Below are 17454 nucleotides of genomic sequence, written 5' to 3' on the forward strand. Positions count from 1 at the left end.
TATCATTGAATTCTCACCTATAGGGGAATTCGTGTATTGGAAATCGATTGTTTCTTCCATTCGTTAGTATAATGACAATACGACTGTCAGAAGTGTTCTAATGTGGACACTGGATTACCCAAGCACAACAGGAAGTTGTACTACAAGCCATATTGGCTAAGTGAAAGAACACCGACTTCAAGAGGGAGTGTGTACGAATCTTCAGGAAGCGGACTGGGTAGCGTGTTGTTAACCTATCGGCACGGTACGCCGAAAATCTCTCCTTCGAGTCCCGGTCCAGTCACGCATTTTTTCACTCTTTTTGTATCATGTAATTTTTAATTTAGTTTACTTTAACGACAATATAATTGACTATGGTTTCTCATGGCAAGCAATATTCAAATGAAATGACCGTCGATGGCAGTCTATGCACAAGACAAAGAGATTAAGGCTGTCCAAGATAACGAGTGCGTTTCCATACACAGGTTAATGTTTAACTTGAAATTAACATTCAGCACGTATCTGAAACTGTGTTTATTTTCAGTACGAAACGACTCCCAGCTATACCTGGAATTGTGTTTAATTACTTCCAGCACAAAATGGCTTCACAGTTGTATCTAGAACTGTGTTCTACTAACGTCCCTAGCATTATAGTCTACAAACGGATATGGTCAACGAGACTGTTTTTTTGTTGGGTCACATCGAATTTCATTGCTTTAAATTCTTGATTTCTAGACTGGAATATGGTTCTCTCTCAATTCACTTTTTCCCCCTCTAATTGACTCATGATATTAAGCCAATAATGAAAACTCTGTACCTAGTGAGAATTCAACAAATGCTTACGCACGTTAACCATATTGATACAGAATGTCCCGAAAGTTACGCAACCCTAAATTTTTAGTATACGAACTTTTGAACCATAAGTACGAATGAAATAAAATTGTCACCCAGGGGAGACCTGTCTGTACAGATTTTTTAATATAAATTACGGAGAGGGAGGGGGGATCCGACATTTGTCCTCACGAATACCAGAAACATACGAAAGTGATGAAATTTTTTACGAAATGTAGGTAGGTAAATTAGATAGTGGTTGGTAGGTTATCTCTTTTCGTTTACCATTTGTAAGGCCCTTGTTTGTTTGTAACAGTCTATGCGCAGTATAGTTTGTATGACCAGCCACATGTGTTGACATCATCTGGTACAGTCAGTGTTGTCATATTACGCAACAATGGCTTTTTTTTTTTTTAAGGTATGCCATTACCATGGCCGTGATATGCCTGCACTTGATGCCAATCTGAGGTTCTTATTTCAGAACGATGCATTTCCACTCAGCCTATCCATTAACATTTCTATTTATCCACAAATAATGCCACATCTGTTTCCTATACTTGACTTTTCACGTTTAGTAATAATAATAATAATAATAATAATAATAATAATAATAATAATAATAATAATAATAATAATAATAATAATAATAATAATAATAATATAAACAAGAAGTGAGGACAAATGTCGAACCCTTTCCCCATAGTTTACATCTAAAAATATCCACATAGACAGACACACCTTACCTGAGTGGCAGTTTCGTTTCATTTGCACTTACGGTTTAAAAGTTGGGACATCCTATACAATAACAAAAAGATAAATAATTATAATCCAGTTTACTCGGAAGGTAATACTGCAATTAAAATTTAGTACCTAAAGCGTTCTTTTGTATGAAGTGAATATTAAACCGAGCATTTCGGAGCATTAGGAGTTAGGTGCTTCAATTTTTTATTTATTTATTTATTTATGTTTTTAAATATTTGGGCACAATTACGTTGCTAGTACGTGAGCATATCAACTATGAAACAATTTTGAAGAAAGATCACGAAAAGTTCTGTTTGTATTTAAAAAAAAAAAAGAAAATCTCCCGCAAAAGGTACTGAATAAGTACAACTTTACAGCATTTCATCCAAGTAGATCAATACACCTATATATAGATATACAATACATACATGCATTATACGTAACAACTGGTTAAAGGAAAACAGCTTGTTATAAATTAATTATCTAATAATATTACATAAGATATAGTGCATTCTTTATAGACACTCCACTTAGAAAAGTATTTATACTGTTTTCTCACTCATACACAAACACTTTCATTCATTCTGTATTTGGAATTCTATAAAGATTCATGATATACATTTTGTTTCTGTTCTATTTATTACTTACCTCATTCACCTAAACGATCTACAACTTTGAAAATGCCAACGAACACCTATAACATAATTCTGCACAAACAAGAACATATGAATAACTAAACTCGTTTGTTTTGTTTGTAGGTTAACGCCCCTTTGCAGCACCGTGACTATATGAGGCCTTTTCTATTATAGTTTAAAGTGGGATCCGAATTACATGAGTTCGAACCGAGCACGAAGACGAAAACGAGCAAGTTCGCAACGGAAATTGTTTTTTTTTTTTATATGGAGAGCAATCCAGAAGCACTCAACTGATTGGTTACTTTGAAGTTTTAACGCTCTGTTGCAGTACCAATACTTTATGAGACGTAGACTTACACTTTCAAGTGAGAACTGAACCAAATGTATTCTCACAGGAAACAGAATATTACATATATAACCAATCTATTTTTATTAATTGGCTGGTTTGGAGTTTTATTATCCCTTTTCAGTATGGAAAGTCGTACCTACAGTTCAGTACTCGTGAAATCCGACGCACCGATTTCATTCTCCCGAATGAAAGGGAGAACTTCCAGAAATCTAAGGACACGATATTTTTTCCACCATAAATTCGTTTAGCCTAACATTGAATCGCAAGTCCTTGATGCCATTCGAAAGTTATCGAACATTAATAAAGGGTCATATAAAAAGTTTCCGTGGTTTTTTGATACATTTTTGAACAAAAAAATCTTTATTGAAAATAAATTTTAATCAAGTACATATTGACCATTATTATCTATGACCTTTTGCCATTTTTCGGGTAGCATCATAATTCCATCGCTGTAGAACTTATGTGGTTTATTGTCGAAAAACGTGGCCAAGTTATTATCAGCGGCGCTTCGGTCCGCCAATTTTTTTACCATTAAGAGAGTTTTGCAGAGACCAAACAAATGGTAGTCAGACGGTACAAGGTCCGGGCTATACGGTGGATACATCAAAACTTTCCAACCAACTTCCGTCAATTTGTTTCGAGTCATCAAAGGTGTATCTGGCCCCGCATTATCATGATGGAATACAACTCATGGATTGTCGTGGTCATGCTGTGTCATAACTTATGGTTGAGTGTTTGGTAGGATTGGAGGGGAATTGTCCATTATGAGCTGCTGCAACCTGACGAAACCATCAATTCGGCCCTGTACTGTGCTCAACTCGACCATTTGAACGAAGCAATCCAGAAAAAGCGACCAGAATTGACCAACAGAAGGAAGTTGTGTTTCATCATGACAATGCGCGGCCACACACATCTTTGATGACTCGGAACAAATTGACGGAACTTGGTTGGAAAGTTTTGATGCATCCGCCGTATAGCCCGGACCTTGCACCATCTCACTGCCATTTGTTTTGGTTTCTGCAAAACTCTCGTGATGGTAAAAAAAATGGCGGACCGAAGCGCCGTTGAAAATAACTTGGCCAAGTTTTTCGACGATAAACCACAGAAGTTCTACACCGATGGAATTATGAAGCTACCCGAAAAATGCCAAAAGGTCATAGATAATAATGGTCAATATGTACTTGATTAAAACTGATTTTCAATAAAGAATTTTTTTGTTCAAAAATGTATCAAAAAACCGCGGAGACTTTTTATATGACCCTTTATAAATAATTCAAAACTACCTATAACAATGCACGATAGTCTAACCATAGTTTAAGTAAGACGCAAACGATCACATCTGTGCTTGCACGACTTCTCGAAATACTTTAACCTAAGATTCTAAGAAAGAATTGGAAGCATATTTTAAGTCTCTGTAGGATTCAGGAGATAATGTGTTAGTGAAAAATTTTCTTTTATGTCAAATAATTTTGTTCAGTAGTGTTCGCAGCGTATGTAAGATCCTTTTCTGTTTTACTAGCAAGCATGTCTCACAACAACCCTCTTTGTTTTCATTAACTTGCGAGTCGGGGTACTCATTATATTATTGCATTTATCATCACAGTTATCTGTTATCTAGCTGGAATAATATGTAAAATTAGTTGTCTTTTGTCACGCAAGGTTTTTTTCAAAATCTGCAAAACAAGACACGTTTTTTAATGCAAAACTATTTAAACCCGAATTGATAAAAACTCTTAAGTGTACTAATTGTGTGTTAAACGAAAAAGAAAGTGATCAAACCCTATAATCAACAGTTTAACAGAGACACAACAAGAAAACTGATCTTTCAAACTAACCGTTAGATGTTAAAGGCATTTTCGAACTTGTAGATATCACAGGAAAAGAAGCACAAATTCTGAAAACCATACTCTGCACATTATTTCAACATGTTTTACAGCAAAAATATCAAAAGGAGTGTAGTAATATCGATATCTTATTTATAAAAACTATTTTTTTTAAATGTAACAGCAGAAAATTTGAGAAGTAACATATAATATTTTAAGTTTAATTATGTGAAAAGTATGGTTCCAATGCATGCTCTTCTTTATTATATCCAATATATGCCTCTTTCTATTCAACATACCTTATCTGTCACACACACTTCTTACCACAAACTACATCCTGACCTGGTTCAGTTCAACACTGTGCAGACATCTCTCTCATGTATATACATATACACCTTTTTTTATTATTTCTCTTGCTTTTATGGATATACGTCAGTCATCAATATATGCTACTAGTGTTAGCTTAGTAATAATATCCAAAGAAAGGCATTTCTAATCCAGCGTTTCTGAGCGATAGTACTTATTTACCTCCCCCTTTAAGAGGCCTTATCCCGGCGAAATTAAAATACCGCTAATTTTACAGTAATTATGTGATATCTTCAAATAGATAAAAGATAATTGAAATGTGGAACAAGGGCGCCCTAGACAATATTATTCTGCGTGAGGTACCGTTATCACAAGTTACGTAGTGGCTTTCCGTTTTCAGCCGTTTACAAACGCGAAAATAAATGCCGATTTTCAAAATGACTCGAAATCGAAAGCAGATAAGTGAGTCGTGATAACGGTATCTCATGTAAAATAATATTGTCTAGGGCGCTCTTTGTTCCACATTTCTATTATCTTTTATCTATTTGAAGATATCACATCATTACTGTAAAATTAGCGATATTTTAATTTCGCCGGGATGAGGCCTCTTAACGAGGAAAATTAGATGCAGATGATAACATTTTGCTGTGAAAATTTACTGTACGACAATGCTCTATCCTAAACATGCTGACCACAAAGTATATAGGTTTAAATCTACTTAGTATCGGATAACTGGTTTTAAGCACTTAGTAACACAGGTAACATAAAAAATAACTTTCGAAATGACGAATAGTTGCATAGAATCATATCTCTGTATTATTATTTTTTTCTTAACGAACGGAGTGAAGGTAGACACTTAATGCCTTTATTTAACGACTTCACTGTGTTTGTCGCTCATGTCACCGTTCTAATTACTCATGTTATTTATTTATTTATTTTTTTTTTTTTTGATTTACGAACGTTTATTTTCCTTAAAAATAGATTAATATTAAAATTTGAAAAAAATACATCCCTTTTATTTTTAGTATTATCTGGAAGCAATAAAGCATATTTAGGAGGGGGAGGCTTAATAACCGCTTTTTGATTTGTAGAATTATACAAAACCAAACATTTTGTATTCAAGCTATAAGGTGAATATTTTTTTCCCTCGTATCTTTTGTTCCTATTATTCTAGCTTTTTTTTTTTTTTTTTTTTTTTTTTTGAACGAAATGAATATATGACGATAACGAGATGTCTGCACATGGAAACAATACCTCTAAAACAACTCTACAGCCATCTAGCGCCTTTTCGTACAGGTCAGGTAAGCTACTCAAGCCAAAATTATTGTAGTCCTAGTGTGCTACCTACAGACTGTACCACTAACCACAGTGAGTCTGTGGGAAAAGCAAGACTTAAGTAACTGATTTCTTAACCATTAACGGATTGATTGATATACTACTAAAATTAAAAATGAAATGAAATCTAGTTTAACGTTTCACGATTTATGTTTCGAAGATTAAAGGAGACGGTGAGAGATTGGTGCAATATAATGACGATTTAAGATTCCGAAATATAAAGCACAAGATCGAAGGATGCCCAGAATACTTAAGGTCACGAATGTTGGTCATCACAAATCTGCACAGCCTAATATTGAATCAGAGGTTCTTGATGCTAGCAAAAGTCATCGCGTATTAACCTTAACAACTCTTTATTAAAAATAAATAATAATAATAATAAAAAAAAAAAAAAAAGTTGAACCAAGAATTTTGTTGCTTCAGTAAGATACATTTGTTTATTTTTGGTTCCTGATATTTCACTTACTTCCCTCTGCGAGATCGTCGAAGGAAACAGTCTCTATGCAGATTAAATCGAAATAATTTCTCTGCTAGTATTTTAGTTGAAGTGTTTAAGAGTTTGCAGAGACGTTATCTTCATAGGAGTGTATGAGAGGAAGGAACAAATAAACATGGAACTTTATTTAGTGATCATTTTTTTCACGGTACTTTCATTCGGTGATATGTATTCCTGTTCCCATACCATATTTCTCTTATCCATTTATCCTTGTTACCCTACTAGTGAAGATGGAACTAGCTTGTTGTTCCGATCCGTCTGAAGAATATTTAGCTTTCCCACGGGAGGATATATTGGTAAGTAACAAATTCTTTGTTCATTCCAAGGATGTTATAAAATAGAGGATCTGCCCTTACAACAAAATCTTGAAGCCATACGTCACAGTTTCGCCACCCCTAGTCTGCCCACTCCGTCCAATAAGATCGCAATGTTTTGAGCCAACAATCATGGCGGAAACGCAAGTAGCCAATCAGACAATGGCGGAAACGAGAGTATCCAATCAGAAGTGCCGATGCTCGGTTGTTTTTTGGCTTCATTGATTTAATAGGATGAAGATATATATTGGCAGATCCTCTATTTTATAACATCCTTGGTTCATTTGAATCATCCTCTCATGCACCTACATAGTTTTAATGGAAATTCATATTCAATTTAATGTTTAAAACGGCTATTTCTTCCGACGATGCTCGCAGAAGAAAGTGAGTGAAATATCACTTATCAAGAATAAATTTATTTATTTATTTAGTTAACAATCACCAGATACAGCTCAGAAGCCATTATACTGGATATCTAACAACAGCAACAACAACAACAATGCAAAGGATTTGGGAAGGTATCGGCCAGGGCCTGTCTTAGTAGGTACCATCCCGGCATTTGCCTGGTAGGATTGAGGGAAACCCTGGAAAACCCCAATCAAGATGGTCGGCAGCGGGAATCGAACCCGCGACCTCCCGAATGCGAAGCCAACATTCTACCACTTGAGCTACTTCGCTCGGTAAAAGTTTAACTTTGGCGTGATCAGGATTTGAACCTACGTTCAATAGCTGTATTGCTTATAAAGTCATTACGTTACCCCTACACTATCACGCCATCTAATGAGACCAGGTTCTTAAAACAAACATCTATTTCCTTATTATTCTCGCTACACCTACGAGCTACGAAAATCTATGAAATCTTTGAGTTTAACATCCCATGATTATACCCGTTAGGGTGAAGGAGACGATAATTAAAGCAAGTGAATGATAATGAAAGAATTGGTGGAATGAGAAAGTGGGAGGAAACGGGAGTACCCGAGAAAACCCAAGTACGATGTCGCCACAAACATACTTGGCCGAGGATTGAACCAGGGACTTTACGCACCAGAGGCAAGCGTTCTACCACTGAGCCACCGTGCCCCCATTCCTCGTAGAGCTACAGCATGAGCTGTACTCCAAGTATATTTGGATTCCATAAAAATAAAATTACTGATTTTGCTTTTCCGTCTGTGATTTCAAAATTCTACTCCTAATAGATTGTCCTATTTTGGCTGTCATACTGGCAGAATTGCAAGAAAAGAAAAAGAGGGAGCATCAATAAAAATGAAAAATTACTTCAATACAACCACAAACACGGAAGACGTTAAGAGAACCTTTCAATTACTATGTGTTAGTATTTACATTAGTTTATATTTAAGACATTTTCCATTTGTCTTGTCCCCAGTATTTTTTCTAATAAAATTCTTGTAAATGATGACAGTTTGGCAGCGAAAGTTCAACAATTATCTAAAAAAGGACTGAATTTTGGAATCTTACTTTGACGAGGAAGATAGGAAGATTTGACATTTATTTACAGTACTCTGAGAATTGCATATTGGTAGAAATAATACAAATGGAAGATATTTACAAATTCAGAAGAACTAAGAAAATATTACAAAGGCTGATCCAAAACTAATGGACAAAGCACTTTTAAATGTGAAACACTCAGGCAATAAAATCTGACGAGGAAAGGTTAGAGATTCATTCTTTTAACTTCTTCTTTTTCCATGCGTGACAAGGAAGGGCTGCGGTGCCTCAGTGGTAGAGCGTTCACCTCTGGTACTTGGGGTCTCGGGTTCAAACCCTGCTCCCGCCAAGTAAACTTTGTGGTGGACAAAGACCGTGTGCGTGGGTTTTCCCGGGGTTCTCCCGTTTCCTCCCACTTTCTTCATTCCACCATTTCACTCATCTCTCATCATCACCGTCTCCTTTAGCCTAACCGGCATAATCGTGGGACGTAAAACTCCAAAATTTCATTTCATTTCATTTTTCCATGCGTGACAAGACAAGATTGCCAAAATTATATCCTACTACATTCACAATCAGCGATTTGATTTCCTTACAAACTCCAGGATAACTCTGCCACACCGATTTACAGAAATCGTTCCCCACTCAATACGAGTGACAACATAATGTATCCAAAAAAAATATGCCTTGATAGCTATATAGATTTTCGAAAATGAAACATTTTAGTTTTATAATCCGTGGTTATCCCGTGTAAGCTAAAGGAATCGGTGATATGAGAATGAATGAAATGGTGAAATAAAGAAAGCGAGAGGAAATGGGATAATCCTAAGAAAACACATGCACATGGTGTTTGTTCACCACAAAGCGCACATGGATCCAGATGGGATCGAACCAGGGGTCCTATGGTCCACCACTGAGCCATTGCGGTCTCATATATTAGCACCCTCGGGGAAGGGTGAAATTATGACATGTAAAAATAATGGAAAATGACAGATATCAGTGTCGAATTCATAGTTTTTGGGGTACCTAAGTTGATTAGTAGCAATTTCGATTACCTTTAAGTTCATGTTCAGTACCAAGTAAAGGTAAAACCTCCTAGCATTTCTAGGAAGAGTCGGAGAAGGTAATATAAAATGATCGAAAACGACCGATATTAGTGTAGAGTCCATAGCTTTCAGGGTCGCTGAGATGAATAGTGACACACTCGATATCGTTTAAATCCAAGTTAAACCTCCATCAGTACCCCTGGGGGGAAATTGGGGACATGAAAAAAATAACTAAGAACGACCGGCATTAGTATTGAATCTATAGTTTTCGGGGCTCCCTAAGTTGATTGGCGACATTCCCTATACTATTTAAGTCTAGATTTAACTCCCATCAGCATCTTCAGATCAGGTGTAAAACTAATCGCAAACGACTGAACGAAGTCATCACCCCCTATCGGCATGGAGGGACAGGGGGGGAGAAGGGATGATAAATAACGGACATTAGTGTCGAATCCATAGTTTGGTTTCATCAAGCTATTAGGTTACAATGGCGATGACATAATCTCAAATTTAGGCATGAGCGAACATGTCAGCTGGATTGAGAATTTATAGTCGCAGCGTCGAACACGTTGCTCGCACATCTGGATGTATGTGTGTGATTGTATATTCCAGCGTAACTCCGGAACGCCTGGAACAATTTTAACCAAACCTGATATACATTAATATATATATATATATATATATATATATCTGCGGGAGTAAGACACCCCAATGAGTTTGGGAATTAGAAGGAATGACATAAAAATAATGCAAAACGACTTATATCTGTGTGGAATCTATAGTTTTTGGCGTCGCTGAAATGAATAGTGACGCTCCCAATGCCGTTTAAATCCAAAAATGAAATGAAATGAAATTTTTGAGTTTTACGTCCCACGCTTATGCCGGTTAGGCTAAAGGAGACGGTGATGATGAGAGATGAATGAAATGCTGGAATGAAGAAAGTGGGAGGAAACGGGAGACCCCCGAGAAAACCCACGAACACGGTGTTTGTCCACCACAAAGTCACTTGGCGGGAGCAGGGTTTGAACCCGGGACCCCAAGCACCGGAGGTGAACGCTCTACCACTGAGCCACGTTTAAATCCAAGTTCATCCCCATCAGCAGAGGATGGGAGTGAGGGTGGGGATAAGTGAAAAATAAAATATCAAAAATGAGTGACATTTGTGTCGAATTTTCGGGTCGGGAAAACGTCTGATCCGTTTGATATTACTTTTTGAAGATAGTACCAACTTCAAGCTTTTTTTAAAAAAATCATATCAATTTTATTAAAGGTGTGTTCTGTGGTAGTAGGGTGTTTCAATGTTTATGCCTAAAGTAGAGTATCTTCTGCATTTTTATTATTACACTTTCATTAAAATAAGTATTTTAAGGCAAAAGGGGATTCAAATATTTCCCATAAACCTATTCTCCCCGTGCGAAGAACGGGCATTTCAGCTAGCGATAAAATAAACCAGAGAACTTATCTAATATTAACAAGGAAATTTTTTTACAATTTGATGTGGCTAACATAATCCCAAAAGTGTAAAGAAACAAAATCACTGACGGAGCAGGATGAAATTCTGACTGTCCATTATGTCTCATCTACAAAGAAAACAAACACAAATTTTAGGAGTTATCTGAAGCTAAAAGAAATAATGCCTTCTATTAAAAAAAAAAAAAAAAATCATTACCTTAGTGTTTCACATAACTAGTTATAATGTTCTCCATATATTTTTTTAAATCAACTTTCGTTTATGTGTAAATGTATTATCAAAAGCGTAATATCGTTTTCTTAATAATGTAATCATTGGTCTTGCTTTTCCTAATACAAAATACATGATATTCACAGAGCTCACTGCCCGACTAAGTACATACCGCAGCTTGCTTCTTCCACATGTCTATATTCTTTCGCTGGGCTTTGGTGAAATGGTCCCAAACCTTCTGGTGACTGGCGGCCATGAAAACCCTCTCAATCTGACCAACTTCAGTGAAAAGACAAGCATAGTTAGAAACTAAAGGGGGAAAAATGCCTTTCGGGATGATTTGTTTTGTTTTGGTATTTTTCTTTTTCTCTTTTATTTTCACCTCACAATTACTGTGTTGGTTGTTTTTAAAATGATTTACCTGTCACTTGGTATATACAAACACACACACAACTCATGACACGTAACTAAAAGAGGAACCCATAGCCAACTACTAAACATAAGAAATTGCGAATAAATAAAAAAAGAGAAGACGGAAAAAGGATTACTTAAAAGTACTGGTTGTTTCTTTCAAGTTAATAGAGTAACTAACGTTATTGCTTATAGTAGTAATATGCCATACATAGGTAGATCCCCCTTTTTCTCACATTGGCTTGTTTATATGCATTAAGCTTTCTTTCAACTCACCGACTTTTTTCCTTATCTTCCGATTTTAATATAAATATATAATGATGACCGTGATAATTATTTAACCGATTTTGATGAAACTTTCACGAATTCTTAAGAAGCCCAACAGAATTTCCAAGTTACGTGACGAACACGACACACAATAATATGGAGTATAGTACGTTGAAACTTGTACTAAGAGATATTTGAAATTCTACAACCTTAATGTCTACGATCTGTAGAATTAGATCATCTTTTATTACGCTAACCCACCCACTTTACGAAATATCGGCCAACATAATTTTGGTGTAATTTCCGGTAAGTCGAACAAATTTTAGTAACTCTTCTCGAACTATCAGCCAGGTGAAAGTATATACATCTGATGTTTCGAACGCAGACATCTCATTCATCTTTAGGGATTGTAATAACATCATTACAATCAGTGAAAATGAATGCGATGTCTGCATTTGAAACGTCGGATTTCAATATCTTCACCTGGCTCATAGCCCGAGAAGAGTTACTAAAATCACGTCGCCAGGAACAATTTAGTTCTTTTTTAACTTCAAAAAAATTGTCATCATTCTTCACAACTCTGAACGTCTTACGTCAAATTCATAAGAAGACATAACAACTATATGCTCTAATCGTTAGGAAACAAACAGGACACTCATGAAACTGGACAAGAGGAACAACAGAAGTTTAAGAATAGATGGATCATCACTGAAAACTATCTTAGTGGACCCTAAGTATAACACTAAAGTTTTCAGTCAAACTCACATCAACGAGATATTCAATGTACAGAAGATAAATTAAATATCTTTATTTAGTGAGTGATCAGTATAGAATCGTGGTTATACCATTTTTAAGATGGACTATTATGTGTTCCTTTAGATTTTACAATATTAAACATTACCCGTACTAGCCGACTGCATCTCAAACAAGATATTTATGAATTTCAGAAATGACAGTTACTTGAACGTAGATTTAGATATCTCTGAACAATAAGCTCAACCATCTGAACTATACTTCTAAACAAAACATTGTTAATTTAATTTATATTCTTAAAATGTTTAAAACGTGATTTTATCACTTCCTTTTTTAATAGTACTTATATTATTTAATAGTACTATTAATTCATTGATTCATTCTTATGTCATTATTGCCAAGACACAACTCGACTTAACTGGTTGTAAATCATTAAAGCATAGAATATGGTAGACAAGTGAAGTGTAGTGGTATTTTAATTTTGGGGCTCTACATATATTGGGGACCAGTTAAATTATATTCAAATTTTATTAAAATATTTTCATTTTAAGGAAGTTCTATTTTTATTCTTAGTGTTTTATATTTTTATTCTTACAAGTTAGTGTTACATATATTGAACTTCAAGAAAATATTTTTGTTTTCAATTCTGACTTCGGTTTTAATGATTATCAAATAGACGATATTCATCTAAACCTCCTAGCCAATGCAGGTTTCCAATTAGTTAAACAGGTAAATATGTTTTATAATTTATAAATCTGTTACATTACGAAACATCAACGTAGATTTTAGGTTTTCGAAATAATTTACACCACCTAGACAAGTAACACTATAATATGAAAACTAATTTGTCATGAAGATGACTGCCTCATTTCAGTCAGTCAGTAAGAACAAATACTAGATTTAAATGGTAAAGTTATGATTACAGTATTTTTATTCCATTATTATATTACTACAATGTTTTATGTAGTAATATTGTTAAATATCTCAAACAGTTATATTGTTAAAGGTTTGGATGTCCATTTTAACAATCAAGCCATTTCAACAATGAAGAAAATTCTAAATAAAAAATCGGCACGGATTCTTGCCTTCGATATGTTATGAAGTTCCTTCTCTAAAAATTTGGAGTTTCTAGGTTGAAATTTGTAAATGAATCATGAATTTTTGTGAAAGGCAAAAAATATATGAGAGGGATACGAAGGCTGTAGTGACATCTATCGGCAAAACTTGTCCCTTTACACCAATCTTAAATATTCTCATTATCAAATTTATCGTTTTAATCATTTTACGAAGTCCCAGCAGAAGAGACATATCACATGTTACTCCAAAATAAGTGATCTGCGGCTTTTCTTAGGAAAAGTCTGATATTACGTCCTGAAAGTAATGAAAAATCCATCCATCAAACAATCCATTTTATATTATTGTTAACATATTCACGAAAGGACTCAGAAGTATTGCACGTGAGATTCAAAAAATTGCTCGAACATGAACAGTCATTAAAGAAGTTGTTAAATGAAGTCGAAAATTGAGATATTTAACTACAAGACTGTTGTTAATTTTGCTTCGCATACCTTTGCTATTAAAATTGCGACTTTGCCGCGCATCTCTCGATAGTTAATGCGTGTAAGGTATGGACTACTGAAGGCTAATGTACTTAACATCCACTCGGCTCCTAACTGGTGCACTATTTGTTCATTCATGGAGTGCACAAGGGCTCATTTACCTCAAGATGCTGTATGGGATGTGGTTAAGTGTACAAGAAAGGAAAAAATTCGAAAAATATTACAGTGTCAATTGTTACGTGATTTTATTTAAACATCTGTAGAAAAAAATCAAGTTGATATAGAGTTCTGGTTACTTTCTGTAATAGCAGTCTTGGTTATTATGTAACCACCCTGACCTTGGCCTCCAAGTAATCAGGTGGTTGTCACTGACAGGTGCTGACATCTATACGATTCACATTTATAGGAAATGTGTATCGAGTCTTCATAACGGAATGGAGTAATAAACGAAGTAACATCAATCGTCTTAGCAAACCATATAACTAAATTGTATTGGAGTATTATCCTACGAAATTTAACATTCGACTACATAAAGACGGAGTGATCTCACACAAATATATCTACATATAAATGATATATACATATATATATAAAAATATATATCACGTAAACATTAGTCTGTGTGTCATAAGTGCAGAAAATCAATGGGAAAAGTGAAAAACAATGAAATGACATTTCGATTAATGGGAATTGGAAAAAGAGAAAGTGTTCACTAAGTTTTGTAGTTACTATGAATGGAGATTGCTTCCAGGTAATATTTAATATTATTTTGAAGTGGCCTATAAACTTACGATTGGATATCTCTCTTATTTTCAACTATAAATGCCACATATTCTCTTCGTATGTGGAATAATAATTTCATTTAACCTAGAAATAATGTTACGTTATTATACGTTTGTTGACTCAAGATTATTTTATTTCATGTGGCCATTTTTCAATTATTATATATTGCACCGAGAAGCTATTTCGCCGTTGAACGAGATATTTCTTGAGAAAATCTATAAGCCTGCAACACAATGTTAAAGAAAACATTTCTTTAGTCAAGAGAAAGAACTGATAGGGAATTGTAGTGAAGATACCAGTACGCAGCAAGGTACTTAGAAATGGTAACAGAATGACGATAATGAGGAATCGGAGGACAGTAATTCAGTTTGAATTTCGGCAAGTGATAACATGTACTATGAGAACTGTAGATTAAATTTCTCTCAAAATAATGGCAAATTGCAGACGAATGATTTTTGTTGTATGCGGTAGAGCCTCATCTAAACTGACTAATTACTTACGAGACGAAAAGTTGGAATCAAATTCAAATTCCGAGCAAAAGTGTATCATTTCCCGTCAATCTCCTCATAGTTTACATATAAACAGCCAATGGAGACAAGAGTGCATATATGCAGTTATCTGCTTACTAGCTACTCACCACTAATTCAGATGATTGACATGAAATATCATCGATAAAGAAAAAATAGCCTTTAGTCTGCTCTCACCAAGTCTCAATAAAAATACTTGAAACACATAATAATTACATACTTATATATGTATATATATTAACAAGCAATTCAACACCATCCAGCACTTTTTTTATACTACAGAAACTAATACTAGTCATTTTGAGAAGCTACTTATGATTTAATGTACCACAATTGTACAATCATGTACAAAAATGAACACCCACCTTTCTTTGTAAATTATAAATTTATATTCGTTAATTTTGACGAATATTTAACAAGAACGAATTTTCTGATGCGAAATCTCACGTATAAAGCGAAGTTGCCATACAGCAAGAATCTTGTAGTTGTTATTTAAAAATATCTTGCAATCCTAGAATATTTCTCAATGTAAAAATAATCTTGAAAGGGACATGCAACATTTTTTTCATTTTGCAAGGAGTCAAACTATGTTCAACTTTCTGGGTCGTCTTGCTTGCTACCTGCTATCGCCCTCCCACTGACATAAGGAAAAAAAAAAAAACAGTGTCGCCCTCTTCGAAACGACGGATTCTTTTGGAGGGGGAGGGGGTGTGCCAAAATACACGTTTTTAATGAGATTCATTATTTGTCCACTAGAGTGCAATGCTGCATGGGTGATGATATCTTTCTTGCTTTTAGAAAGTTGTAATATGTAAACAGTAAATAGAAAGATCGGGTTGCAAGATTTTTTTAATGACAGCTACAAGATTCTTGCAGCATGGCAACCTAGCGTAAGAAATACTAAAATACTAAACTATTCGGCCTAACATAACGAATTTTTTAAAATAATTGTTCTTGTTGATGATTAATATCTATGTAGAATAAATTTCCCTAAAACTGAATACTTTTGACGTTCAATAACTTCTTGCAAACCTTTCACTAGAACGGTATCTTGCAAACTCGTAAGCGTACACGAACTGTTATATAAATTAAAGTCCTCAATGTTGAATGATTTTCGAAGGAATTGTGAATAGTCAATTTACGAGAGATTTGACTGCATTAGGAATAATACAGCGCTACTATTCTCAATTTAGAAACAGCAAATGTATTTGTTGAAGTGTCTGTAGCAGTTTGTTTTGTAGTTTTAAGTATTTATGAAATATATTATTAAGTCAACGAATGGTGAAATACTGAAAGAATTATTTTCATCACAGTATGAGTTATGATTTCTCTTGTTTTATCTTCCGTTAAATTATTTTTTAGTGAAAACTAGGCCTCAAATATTAGACTACGAAAAAATTACGATATTTATATGGATGAATATGACGTCAAGACTGAAATTTACGAAGTACAGTTAAGTACGTCAAGATTATTATTATTATTATCTTGTGAGTTGCTGAGCAAAGTTATGAAAATGACTCATCATCAAAGTCCAGTATGATGAGTAAAAAAATAACTTTTTGCAGACATCTGCAGTGAACGGTGGTCCCCTTTTTTGGACATGAGTATACAATTAAGATCAGCTGTCTTCTCTTAAATTCTTTTTCTACATGTTGAATCAATTCCCACTTTACATTATGTATTTTCACTTTAAAAAGGGAAACATTTTCTTAATTACTGTTTTGGTGTGCTAATTCCTTTTATTTATTAATTAATTTATTTTAAACAAAGAAACAAAGTACTTCTAACAAGAAAACTTTACTAAGCTTTGGTAAGTTATCAAGTTTTCGCAATATTCCAGATCTGCTTTGCTGTATTTCGATTTAATGAATTCGAAAGACAAGACTTGTCCAATATCTTGACATGCTCTTCAATTACGAACTACTATCAATTTACTATTTAATATAGAACTTTAAGAGCAGTTCTATAAACAAACTCAAAAAATACGCAACCAGCATTGCCACGACATAGATGAAAAGGAAAAGTCTTAGATGAACGGAAATTAATTATATAGGAAATAACGTACACGACTGAAAATACACACACTAGTAAACACTAAATTATTAAGCCTTTACAGTATACAGATTTGAAGAGAATATACGATTTGTATATTGTGAAGCCTCAAGAACTTAA

The 17454-nt window shown here is 34.5% G+C and overlaps 1 protein-coding gene across 1 annotated transcript in view; it reads right to left on the bottom strand.

The window, feature by feature from the left end:
* LOC145680359 (ecto-NOX disulfide-thiol exchanger 2) overlaps positions 1–17454 on the bottom strand; it is a 71417-nt gene that overhangs the window by 28266 nt on the left and 25697 nt on the right. Inside the window, exon 9 of the mRNA XM_081750769.1 lies at positions 11155–11261. Within this exon, the coding sequence (XP_081606895.1) occupies positions 11155–11261 (107 nt within the window). The remainder of the gene's footprint in view (positions 1–11154; positions 11262–17454) is intronic.

The sequence above is a fragment of the Thermobia domestica genome, chromosome 3 (genome assembly GCF_964235325.1).
Source record: "Thermobia domestica chromosome 3, izTheDome1.hap1.1, whole genome shotgun sequence".
NCBI classification, from domain to species: Eukaryota; Metazoa; Arthropoda; class Insecta; order Zygentoma; family Lepismatidae; genus Thermobia; species Thermobia domestica.